Source organism: Phaethon lepturus, unplaced genomic scaffold, assembly GCF_000687285.1.
Source record: "Phaethon lepturus isolate BGI_N335 unplaced genomic scaffold, ASM68728v1 scaffold19225, whole genome shotgun sequence".
NCBI lineage: Eukaryota > Metazoa > Chordata > Aves > Phaethontiformes > Phaethontidae > Phaethon > Phaethon lepturus.
The window spans coordinates 22073-35643 of NW_010540095.1; the positions used below are offsets into that span (position 1 = coordinate 22073).

The 13571-nt window shown below is 38.3% G+C and overlaps 1 protein-coding gene across 1 annotated transcript in view; it reads right to left on the bottom strand.

Annotated features, from left to right (window-relative positions):
• Window positions 1-13571, bottom strand: part of TUBGCP3 (tubulin, gamma complex associated protein 3) — a gene marked incomplete at both ends in the record, with an annotated part of 44399 nt that overhangs the window by 20773 nt on the left and 10055 nt on the right. The window contains 4 exons of the mRNA XM_010287353.1: window positions 286-354; window positions 3863-3988; window positions 7227-7345; window positions 9413-9585. Of these exons, the coding sequence (XP_010285655.1) occupies window positions 286-354; window positions 3863-3988; window positions 7227-7345; window positions 9413-9585 (487 nt within the window). The remainder of the gene's footprint in view (window positions 1-285; window positions 355-3862; window positions 3989-7226; window positions 7346-9412; window positions 9586-13571) is intronic.

A 13571-nucleotide genomic window follows, 5' to 3' on the forward strand; every position in this document is an offset into this window, starting at 1 on the left:
CAACAAAAAATTATGCAAAAAAGGGACAGAGGCTTAGAAATTACACATTATATTCCTTGCTTATGTAATACATCAAATAACAGCGAATTTCTAAAAGAAAAATATTCAGTGGTACATACATCCAAAGAATAAGAAATATACAAATTACAGAGAATTGTGTCCACTTTGAATAGAAACCACTGTACATCCTTAACTTTCTAAAGGGATATCTAGGTAGACCTTTTAGGAGATATTCAGATAACGTAAAGTAAAATAAGAAAGTTAAGTAAGAACCACTTAACTTACCTGTGAATGTAAAACAGACAGAAGTCGGTAGTATTCTTTAAGTTCCTGATGTAAGGCTGCACAAAAACTCTAAGAGAAAGAGGAGAAAAGAGAAAAAAGAAAAAAAAAAAATCAGGAAAAATCTCTCTGGTTTAATACAGAGTAACTTTTATCCTATCACCACACTGTGAAGGTAGTTAGAGATTTCCTGAAAGGAATCAAGCTGCAAGTTTCAGAACAAAAGCCAACCCTTAGAAAACTGGCCAAAGTAGAAGTGCTTCCCTAAGAGATGCACAGACCTTTCGAAGAATATATACCCATTGTCAAGTGACTTTCTGTTTCTTGCTGCCTTAATTCTACCAACAGATTAAACTATGACAAGTGTAACTCTCCAATAGATATATCATCTCAATAAAGACATTAATAATTACCATAGGGATGTGCAAATCATAACATGACGTAGAAGAAATTTCCTTTAATAAACACGTAAAATACAGTATGTAGTAAAGTAATACGAGTTTCAATTTCAGGAACGCCTCTAATAACAGAACACAGAAGTTAGGCAACCATCATTATCTTTACAGTATAGACTATATGACATGAACAAGAAAACACAACAATTCCAGTAAGTGCTGCTGGATCAAGTACTCCAGAGTTTTGGCCTTTGATCAACTGACACTCATATACGATTCTTCACTTGACATGGAAGAAATTAATAACACTAAGTATATCCTTATATATATATAAAAGTATATCCTAAGAAATTCGTAAAATGTGCAGAATTTGATATGCCTGAACTAAAGCAAAGATTCCTCTTTGTAAAGCAATTTTAAGCACAGCTACTTTGGGTTGTTTAAAAATAAATAAAGGTGGATTTTAAAAAACATTTCTGAAAGAATACTTGTTTAGTAACAGCTATTTTTCCATGGTTTGGGCTCCTGGGGCTTTGCTTTGTTTTTGTAATGTTCTTAAACTAAAATACAGACTAAAAAATTCCTGCAACACATTTTCTAAAACAGAATTAGAAATATGGCTCAATAATTTTGGACTTTAAGCACTTTTGGAGGTTTTAAAAATTTTTTGTTTCATTAGTTTTTTGAAGAGTACTTCCATGCACACACACAAATTCTTCAGAACTGACTTCTTAACTAATTATTAATTGGCTAATGATTTTTATGTCTATTTTAATGCATTTTTTAAAAACAGGAAATTCCCCAGGACTTTCCCTTCAACCCCTTTTAAAATCATCACAGTCAAAGTTTGGAAAAAATAAGGAAAACCTCATACAAAAAGAACCCAAGACCTTAAAGTAAAATATTTATTCACTACAGTATGTACAAGGGAGAAATCATTACTATGAGCACAAGGAGAAAATAAATCTTCTTTCTGCTAAGAGGCCTACCTGCTAGAAAAAAAAAAATCATTAATCTTGCTATTGTATCCTTTATAAGGAAAGGGGGTTCCTCTCTTCAACTCAACATTATAAATTGGAAAGAAATTTGAAATTCATTTTATTCCAGAGGATACTGAAGGGCAAAAAGGAATCCCCTTATGTGTAACCCCATTTTTCATTTCTTCTCACTTGCTTCGTCAGTACATTTTTGAACCTATTAAAGTAGCACTTGCCAAGATAGAGGGCAGAGTAGAGCCTCCAAGAAAACATTCAAAGGCACTATACATCTACTCAAAGTGAGAACAGTAGCCAAAAGGATTTAGGATCTAACTGGCCATAATTTTTCAGAGAAGCTTTAGAAGTTAAAATTTACATCCAGTGCCAATTCCTGCATTACAAGCTACAGATTTTTGTTTCACAAACTGTTACAGAAAACTGGACATTATCCTAGAATTCTGATTTGGTCTACAGCAAAAGAGGGCTCAGGAAGGAAACAGAATGCTTGTTCAAGAGAAAAAAACTAAAATGCCCACTACCTCAACTGGTTCTAAATGGGCAAAATGTCAAAATATAAGGCAAGTTAAATTTCATTGCTGTAATTCTTTTTGCTTTCTGAGGACAAAGTAGAACTTTAATACTAAGCAGTAAAGATAGAAGAATATAACGTTAAAGTGCAGTATATTGTTATATGTCTACTCCTAATAACTGTCAATACCTGACATTTTGTGTGGTAAAAACAGTCACCGGAATCATATAAAAGAGGTGACAAACATCTTATCCTACATGTGGTTTAAACAGGTGCTTACTCAAGCGTTCTTTTAAAACATCAAGCAGAAGATGCTTTAGAATGCACAATATATATTTTTATGCTAAACTCTTAATGCACAGTGTGCAACACCTGAAATTGTCAGCTATAAAAGCCACGAAGAGCAATGGTACATACTCTTTTTGCCCAGATACTGACAGCAGGAGTAGAATATATGTTTTTATTTGTACATTTACATCCTAGAAATAAACGTAAGTGCTTGCCTCAAGCAAAATTAACAGTGTTAAAGCTATGCAGATTCAGCTAACTAACTGCACAGCCTTCTGCACAGGATCCGAAACCTGCATATGGTAGCTAAGATATTGCACATTTAAATTCACTGAAGAATTAAGGTTCTCCCCCTGCTATAAAATTGAAGATTAAAGCCAGAGATAGTACAAATAAGCATAAGCAGGAAGCTGCTAGATAAAGAATAAGAAACTTCACCCAGATATAAGCGGGAGAGTCTGAAGAAAATTCATATACATTAGCACTACCAGATAAAACATGGAAATCAGCATTGGATCACTAGAAAAATAATTATTTATATGTAACTAAAAGGGTTACTAGGAATAAGAGACAGAAGGGAACAGAATAAAACATTAGAAAAGTAGGAAGCACTACGGTGTCTCTACTGACCTCTTAAGAAAAATTAGATTGAAGGGAGAAGCACTTCAATTTCTTGGCAGATTAGGTAGGATGTTATGGCTAGAGGCAAGGATAACATTTCTGTCGACTCAGAAGGGATAATATCCAGTTTTACAGAGAGAGCAAGTGAGAGGAAACGGGAATGCCTTAGCAGTAAGTGTGGTTTTGGGTATTACAGCAGCTGTGAAGTTACTGTAGACTACAAATCATGATGATGAAACCTATAAAAACAAAAATTAACATTCTTTTGACGCTGTATTCAAAAGAAAGGGCAGAAGATAATGGGGTATTTGCATTTAATGTAAGTTAGTGCAGTATTAACACATGAACATCAACATTAGCCAACAAGATTCTCCTGCATAGATCACCCTAACAACTGAATTGGTGATTAATTAGCTCAGGGATGCCACCATCCCGTTTAAGCATTGGGGGTTTTTTATAAACATGCATGAGCACTTAAAAGAAAAGAATTTTAAAAAAAGAGATTAAGAAAAGGAATCTATGCATGAGACTTTCTGGTTAAAAATGATGGGGGCAACTCCTTCTTACAATCAGCAAGAGCAAATGCCTTTCCCTTGCCTTCAGACTATGACCCATACCAAAAGTGGCAGTCCATAACAGGAGTAAATGAAAAGATGAATGATCCAGGCTCCAAAGTTTACAATTCATTCTAGTACTGCATTTTACTCAGTAGTTTCTGAGGGGCACAAGACCAGAGTATTGTAGTAAAAGCAATTTTTTAGCTGACCTACCTGTCCCACAAGTCCAAATGCACGATCCAGACTCCTCTGATCTGTGTATTTTCTTATTTTATTATGTAGCCATCCCAACTCTGCAAGTCTACTTGTAGTATCTCTGAGAGATTTGGACAAGCTCACCTACGAAGTTAACAGAAATAATAACTTGCAGTTTTAAGTCAAATCTACCACACCAATACTACCTTCTTCACGAAAGCCCCCTTTCTCATAAAACAAGTCAGTTCAGGAAACCATCATTTTACATTCTACAGCAGAGATAGTGCCCAAAAAAGCAGACAATCATGTAATTAGCAGTAAATTTATACACGTAAGCATTGAAAAGGCAGTGGCAACAAACTACTAGCAACTTTGTGACCTTGCCATTTGGAAATGTAACAGTATTCATACACTCCTTTTACATTAGACAATTATGGCAGTAACAAAAAAGTCTTCAGAAAAGAGGAAGAAATCTGAAATTTTATGATGTAGAATCACACTTCTTATCCTGATAATCAGCAAGACGGAAAATATTAGAGCTCTAGAAAAGGAGTCAACGACTGAGACTAATGAAGAAACCCAGAGAAAATAATTAGTTACTACTACATGTGAAACAAAAGTTTAGTAGAAGACAAATGACCCAATGCTGGACTAAGTATCAGGAACCAAAACTTAAAGAATCCAAATTCTAAGTTTAAGGTCGATCCACCAGTAATAGCTTTTATAAGCTATTTAATCATGTGCCCCTCTGAGCTCTTCTAGTCTGTTTCTACTTTTCTTATACCAGGTATCTCACTTCACTCTGCAAGCCTGCCTTAGTCCCAACACTCTATTTAACTACTCTACTATTTTCATCTGAGTCAGCACACCTCTTCCTTTAAATTACCAACACATAAGACACTGTTCCTCTTGTTCGTACTTGAGATTTGCTTCTACCACATTTTGTCATATTACTCAAGAACGTCATCATCAAGTTTCCAAAATTTTATTGGATAAATAAAAACAAACAATATGACTGATCCATTAGGCCAAGAGGCAGAGACTGACTTTTGCCCACAGTGACTGGGCCCATCCCACCTCTACAGACAATTTTAGCTGGGAAAGCCAGCTGGAACAGTCCAAACCAAAGCAAGGAATTGCACTAACAAGCTGAACGGATTACTACAGAACTAGAGATCAAGCTCACTCATTAAGCCTTTTAGTTAGCAGTACAGGCATTCTCTAAGATAAAAATCAGCTACACAAATGTGTTAGCCACAGCAGCGTGGCTTTGAACCAGGCAGCAACACTTGGCTGTAGGAGCAGAGCTCAGTCCCTGGCCCTCTTGCTTAGATATACAGGCACAGCTTTAACTTCTTAAACAACTTCTATAGGATAAATTCTAGCCCAAACAAGCATGATTGGACACAGTTAGAAACTCTGCCTGCAGCTAAAACCAAAGAGATGACATAAGAACTATTTAGAATTATACAGTTATGGAGTGCTTGGCAAGCATTAAGTACAATATACATTCGCTGGAATCAAATGAGGAACAAGCAAAATTGGTTTAGTGTTATTGCATTTGTACCTCCCAGACCAAATCGGAAGCTGCTAGCTTAGACAGTGCTGAGTGTCACCAACAGTCCTAATATCAACGTTGACATTAGAAAACATTCAGGCAAGAATAGCAGTTTGGAAAGTGTGTTTCTTTCTGGAAAAACGGACTGTGTACAATGATATTTTCTTTGTGCAGCTGAGGGGAAACTACATGCTTTGATTACTTTTTTGCCTAACGTGCAGTCAACACAGCTAGAGGAGGTAAAATCTTGGTCCTCCTTGTTCATCAGAAAAAGCTCCAGCTGCAGCTCTAGTCAGTCAAATAATTTCATCTCCACTAGGTCCAGTAGCTCAGTACAAGTGCCAGTAAGGAAGCACGATGGAAGATAACTGACTTCACAAAAATAACTGAAGACAGAAAGTTCTCAGGAAGAAGCATTACTGACCACAAACAATCTGAATAATCAAACTCCCTGTAGTAACAGAATTAGGAGTTCAAACTAAACCAGTTTTTCACTTATTCAAATATTTTAATATATTCAAAACATGTTTGAAAATATTCACATATATTTCGTATTTGATATGAAAACTACACAGAAAACTAATGAAACCCATAATGTCAATTTTGCAATCACTGATTAAGTTTTCTCCACAGTCCTCTAGAAAAATCTATTGTGCTGCCTTTCCTTTGCCATATATAATCTAACTCTCATATATTAAACATAGTTAACGCAGTGCAGGTGTTGAGGAATCACAAACTTTGCAGCATCTACAGGTGCAGAAAATGACATCCTTAAGAATCAGTTTATTAACAAGATTTAAGAACATTTAAGTTTTCTATTTTTTCCTCCACTAAGCAGCCCTAAATGTCATTGTAAAGTTACAGAGGGAACAATAGTAAGTTTCATTTTTTGCTATTACTATGGAGGAGACAAGGAAATTAATTCAATTATCATCAACATTAAGGTAAGTCTACTGTGCTCTTGGCACATGTAATGGCCCAAAATCAATTCCCCACCATTTTAGGACTATGCCATCTTGTCATAGTATAATGTTCTTAATACAAGTGAAAATTGGGAGCACTGTCTTTCCATTTGAACAAGAACATTAAAGACAATTAGCGAGCTCGAACTGAACTGTGATGCAGTACTGTCTAAATAGTGAATAAGGAGAAGATGCAAATGCAACTAGCATCGTTCTTTTGTTCTTTGCTCAGCTGAGCCAATCTCACCCTTGCCAATATGCTTAACATCTCACCACCTTAAAGCCAGATCTACTCTTCTGTTCCCCTACCCCCTGTTTGACACCTTCTTTCAAATTCACATCAGATGGATTTTCTACCAGCAATAGGAGTTGAAAGCACTCTTCAGTTCGATCACCAGTCCTTTCTTGGGTCATCTACGTGATCCCATCTGATCACTTGTAAGTTGTAATCAAGCCCATAACATCAAGTGGCTAGCATCCATTCCACTTCTCAGGCTGTTAAATTTAATCTAGTAATAATGTGGTCAAAAGCCAGAGTCTGCTTTATATTCATGCTTATACACCTGGGAAGGGAAATTATGACAAAAATCCTCAAATTAAGCCATAACTTAGGAGTCTTTGTACTGGCTTAATAGTTGGCTTAATATTCACATCTTGTGAAATGCTAGTTTCTTTCTGGGACCTAAACTAATAAATTCTAAATTAATACTGTTGAAACTACTGTGTTGTACTGAAAAAAAAAAATCTGGGGGGAAGACTTGTGACAATATTTGAACTTTTTTTATATATTTTTCATGGCTGTTTTTCCCCTATATACCTCTCTGCTCACACGTGAAATACAAGTCACCATATCATACCATACCTTTCCCTCCACTTTATAACAATTTTCAGAATTGCACATTTTGATGTTTTTGCCATCTATTCCCTGGAAGACATACAAAACATCTCTTACAAGGTTTGCTTCGGTTATTTCAACAGAGCCTAGAAAGAAAACAAAAAAAACAAACAGTATTTGGATTTGTTGGGACAATTAGTTTTGATTACAACTTCAATAACTTATTTAGGAGCCTAGCCAAGAAAAGAAAAGGGAAGACCTGTGTTCACAACCTATAAACAAATGTTTTAAATCCTGTTAACAACCTGACAGCAAAGCCAAGAATTCCCTTTACCTGCCTCTACCGACATCTGGGATTCTCTCAGAGCAGGTCAACTTGTATGACACAGGGCATGTTACATTTTAACCAACATTTCAGCCAGTTCTTAAGCTTGTTATCTTTTCTGATTCAATCACCAGTGCAAGTTCTGAGGCAAGCATCGTAATAACAAAACAGCACCTGCTTTTGTAACTTTATTTAAGATATCAAGAATGAAACAATTTCAACGACAACTATCCAGAAAATGAGATGCTACAACAGGCTTCTCCAAAATTTGACAGAACTCTTACTCTCATCAGTTTGCCTCCCCGACAATCCACTTTCCCAGAACAAAACCAACAACAAATAAATTTTAGTCTTATTTTGGCAAAGTAGCCATCACCTCAAGATGCTGTTTAAAACTCCACTCATAATACTAAGATGTACACGAGACTAGCTAGTCACTTTTAAGAACTCTTAGTGAAATGGTAGAAGATTCAAGAGCACATTTCTTTAATTGGTAAATAATACAACAGGTATTAATATCAGGCATACAATGCTCCTGATTATACTGTCTGTGCAAGTGTAGCAATAAGAAAACTCCAACTAACAGCAACCAACTTTAGAAGAAAAAAACCACCTTTTAATTAGTTAGAAGAATTTTATATCCATGGAAATATAGCTCCTTGACAATAGCCTTTTCTATTCTGAATGCAGCTCTCTTTCTACATCAACCAGTGACTACATTTAAGACAACTATCAGTCCTTATACCCACATAAGCATCATGAGTCGCAGCTGCTGGGTGGCTGAATTAAACAAGTTTGTACTGCTCTTTACAGCAATTAGTACAAAAAAAAAAAAAAAAAAAGGGCACTGCTAGATTTTACGTATTTTCTTTTTTTTTTTACATTTCTATATATTAAATCCATCCTGTAAATAAAATAGTATACATTTATAAATATATTTTATATCTAATATACACATGTCCTCTTGCATATCAACAGTATTCTTAATTAGGTTCTAATGCCAAGTGCTGCCCTCAGATATACCAGTACAACTCTGGTCTACAAGCTGTTGCGCTGTACACTGTTACTCATAAAGATACAGGGACTGGCAGACAAACTATATTTTAGCTTCTAACTACCCCACTTCTTTATAGAGGAGTCACTAAAAAAAAAAAAAACAACCCACAAACATAAAAAACCACATCTGTTATCTTTCTTTGCCAGAGAGTAATAGCACTGTAGGATGACAACATCTGCTATTAGTTCTCCTATTCAGAAGCCTCCCACTTTTACAGTAATAGTAGAGAGGGTTGAAACTTACAGAACTGCCACAGAGATGATCTATTAAACAATCTCTCCTTAGTTACATGCACGTAAATTCAAAACAGATCCTCTAGGCATCAGTTTTAAGTTTACAGCCACTTAATCAAGGAAATAAATTAGTAATATTTATCTACTTTTTATTTTATTGACAATATTTTATGTCAATTGCTCTAAGTACAACCACTGCAAACAGTGGGCAAATTTAAAGAAAAATTATTTTATTATTGAGCTCTCCTTCTGACCTTCTAAAAGCAGTAGCATATTCTAATCTAAAAGCATGGTCATTACTCACAAACCACAATCCCTTGAATCTGACAAGCACTGCAATGAAGTCAGTCTTTTAAGACAACCAGAACACATTATCAAACCAATCATTGCAAAAAGAAATTAACAATCAGCCAAAGAAACTGTGGCCAAATATACTAGTCTTGCATATTTGCTTCTATCATTCTATTGAATACATTCTAGCAAAACACTCCTCAAAAAATTCAACACGCTATGAAACTATTTTAAAATAATTAAAAAATAATGGGGACATAGATAATAATTGTAAAAAGTTATCTTTAACAAATGCATCTTTGCTTACCACTTGTATCCCCTTCTCGCCTTGACCTTGGCACACCACGGGAGACAGCATTTGAAAAGCCTTTTGAGGTAGTGTTTTGTAAAGAAGGCTGGCTTGCAGTTAGAGTCCATGCAAGACGTGACCCTAATTGCTGACGGAGGCAGTCTCCAACGCCTGGAGCTTGATAGGATTGTCTAGAAGGACAAAAGGAAGAAACATATTTAAAAACTTTGATTCTATACCCATCATCTCATTTGGGGTATGCAAATTTTGAAAAAATGTCCCACGCTTGAGTTTGGTTTTTGTGGATGTTTTGTGGGTTTTTGGTGTTTTTTTTTTTTTTTTTAAATAAAGGAACCTTAACAAAGGGTACAGAACATATAAGCAATTCATTGCCTGCTATAACCCTACGCTTTCAAAAAAACCCCCCACCAAACCTGTAGAAAAGGAGGTACGAATTTGACAAATGTGATTTCATATCAAAGATTGACTTTGTTCACATTGAACTATGTAGATATGCTGAAATGGATTAAAAGTGGAGTCATCTAAAATAACAATAAACAGTCATAACACACAAAAAATAACAAAGTTTTGTTATTATTCAAAACTATAGTTACATGCCAAAAAACTAAAGGAAAGTGGAGAAAGAGAAGAAAGTTCACTTTCCTGCTACTCTGCTCTTTAGGATAGTTTGTACCAAGTGCCTGAAGATGTGAATAAGGAGAGAGCATCTAGACAAGCTCCGATTTCCCTCCCTCTCGAACTTGTCACTCTTCTCACAAAAACAGTCTTAAACGTGAAAAATGTTAAGACTAGAAATTAACTTTCTGATTATTTGTGTATCATGGTAACAAAATCACAGAACCACTAAAGTTGGAAAGGACCTTTAAGATCATCAAGTCCAACCGTTAACCCAACACCACCATGCCCCTTAAATCATGTCCTGAAGCACCACATCCACACGTTTTTTGAACACTTCCAGAGATGGTGACTCCACCACTGCCCTGGGCAGCCTGTTCCAATGCTTGACCACTCTCTCTGTGAAGAAATATTTCCTGATATCCAATCTAAACTTCCTCTGGTGCAACATGAGGCTATAACCCTCATATATATATATATTTATATATAAAATATAAAGTAGAAAACATTTGCAAGAGATTTTTGCTGTTGACCATTCCTCCCCAACGGAAGAGCTACCAATGTCACCTATCGGGACTTCTGTAAGGCCTTTGCCACAGTCCCCCAACAACAACCTTCTCTCTAAATTGGAGAGATATGGATTGGATGGGTGGACTGTTGGGTGGATGAGGAATTGGTTGGATGGTCTCATCCAGAGGGTAGTGGTCAATGGCTCAATGTCCGTCCATATTGGGACCAGTACTCTTTAGTGTCTTCATCAATGATACAGACACTGGGATCAAGTGCACCCTCAGCATGTTTGCAGCTGATGCCAAGCTGAGTGGTGCAGTTGACACACCTGAGGGACAGGGATGCCATCCAGAGGACCTGGACGAGCTTGAGGAATGGGCATGTGTGAACCTCATGAGGTTCAACAAGGCCAAGTGCAGGGTCCTGCTCCTGGGTCACGGCAACCTCATCAATACAGGCTGGCAGATGAAGGCATTGGGAGCAGCCCTGACGAGAAGGACTTCGGGGTACTGGTGGACAAAAAGCTGGACATGAGCCAGCAATGTGCACTCACAGCCCAGAAGGCCAACCGTAGCCTGGGCTGCATCCAAAGCAGCGTAGCCAGCAGGTCAAGGGAGGTGATTCTGCCCCTCCACTCCACTCTGCTGAGAGACCCCTGGAGTCCTGCGTCCAGCTCTAGAGCCCTCAGCACAGGAAAGAGATGGACCTGTTGGAGCAAGTCCAGAGGACAGTCACAAAAATGATCCAAGGGAGGGAACAGCTCTCCTATGAGGACAGGCTGAGAGAGTTGGTGTTGTTCAGCCTGGAGAAGAGAAGGCTCTGGGGAGACCTTCTTGAAGCCTTCCAGTATTTAAAGGAGACTTATAAGAAAGACGGGGACAGACTTTTTAGCAGGGCCTCTAGCAACAGGACAAGGGGCAATGGTTTTAAACTAAAAGAGAGTAGATACATTTAGTCTACAAGGAAGAAATCTTTCACAATGAGGGAGGTGAAGCACTGGCACACGTTGCCCAGAGAGGTGGCAGATGCCCTATCCCTGGAAACATTCAAGGTCAGGCTGGATGGGGCTCCGAGCAACCTGATCTAGCTGAAGATGTCCCTGCCTATTGCAGGTGGCGTGGACTAGGTGACCTTTAAAGGTGCCTTCCAACCCAATTTATTCTGTCATTCTATGTATAAAGAGGATATTATGTTCATCATATATGTTCAGGAGGAATGAAGTTCACCGAAAGATCTCATTTGGGTTACCCAGCTCACAGACTACAGGACTAAAGAGAGAGCAGTGAAATTGCTATAAAATGGAACAAGTCAGACCAAGAATATGTCAGGAACAGGGTAGGTTCTGCTGATATTTTTAAGCAAGCAGATATACAATATAACCTCACTGATAGACCTTTCTATACTGTATCAGGATTATATAATGGTTGAGGTCGAAAGGGACCTCTGGAGACTACCTCCTCCAGCCCTCCCGCTCAAAGAACGGTCAACTAGAGAAAGTTGCCTGATGCATTGTCCAGTCATGTTTTTAATATTTTCAAGCATGGAGACTACACAACCTCTCTACGCATCCCCCTCCAGTGTTGCACAACATCCCCTCTGCCCCCAAACACACACCCCACTCCACTGCAAAAGAAGTTTTTTCCCTTACGTTTAACTGGGATTCCCAGTCTTACAAGTTTTGCCAATTACCTCTTGTCCTTTCCCTGGGCACTACCAAGAAGAGCCTGCCTCAGTTTTCTCTACTCCCCTGGCTAGGTATTAATCACATGGGTAAGATCCCCATAGCCTTTTCTTCTCCAAGCTGAACAGTCCTAGCTCTCTCAAGCCTCCCCTCATATGTCAGATACTCCAACCCCTTAATTAGTTTGTGGTTCCTTCTTCAGACTCTATTCAGTCTGTCCATGTCTTTTTTTTTTGTACCATAACTGGACGCAGCATTTCAGATGTGTCCTCACCAGTACTGAGCAGAGAGGAGGGTTTACCCTCCTCAGCCTCCTGGTGATGCTCTTTCTAATGCAGCTCAGGAGGCTGGTGGCCGCCTTTACCACACATTGCACATTCATGTTCAACTTGGTGTCTACCAGGAACCCCAGGGGGGCCCTTTCCACAAAGCTGCTTTGCAGCCAGTCAGCCCCCAGTATGTCCTGGTGCATGGGCTTATTCCTCCCTAGGTGCAGGACTTTGTTGAACTCCAGGAGGTTCCTGTCAGCACATTTCTGGAGCCTATCGAGGTCCCTTCTGAATGGCAGCTGAATCACATGCTTTATCAACCACTCCTCCCATTTTTGTATCATCTGCAAAATTGCTGACAGTGCACTCTGTCCCATTAAGGTAGGATGAAGGTGTATAGGATCCAGCTCCTGGGATACACCATTAGTGAGCAGGCTCTAACTGTACATTGTCTCACTGATCATAATCCTTTGACCCTAGCAGATTGCTCAGTTTTAAGGACACCTCACTGTCACCTTATCTAGTTCATATTTTAAGTTTGTCAATAAGGATGTTACAGGTAGACAGTATCAAAAATCCTAGTGAAGTTGAAATGAACAGCATTCATTGCTCTCTCCTTGTCCACTAAGTCAGTCATCTCATCATAGAAGGCTGTAAGACAGGTCAAGCATGTCTTCCCTTATCTTAAATCTGTGCTGACTGCTCCTAGTCCCCTTCTTGTCCTTCATGCTTTCCATGATTAGATGCTCCTCCACCACCTTCCCAGGGCTTGAGATAAGGCTAACCAGCCTGTAGTTCCCTGGATCCTTCTTGAACAAAGTAGCAACAATTGATTTCTTCCAGTCCTCCTGAACCTCCCTCCATCGCCATATCTCAAACATTACCAAGAATGGCCTCACAACAACACTGGCCAACTCCCTCAGCACTTATGGATGCATCCCATCAGGTCCCTGATCATCCTCTGCCAGGGGTGGCAGAGAAATGCCATTTCTCAAATATGAGAAATGAAGATTTTTCCCAAGGGTCTCAGGGTTCTGGGCTGGTCTTACCAGCACAGACCAACACAAAGAAAGCACTGAGT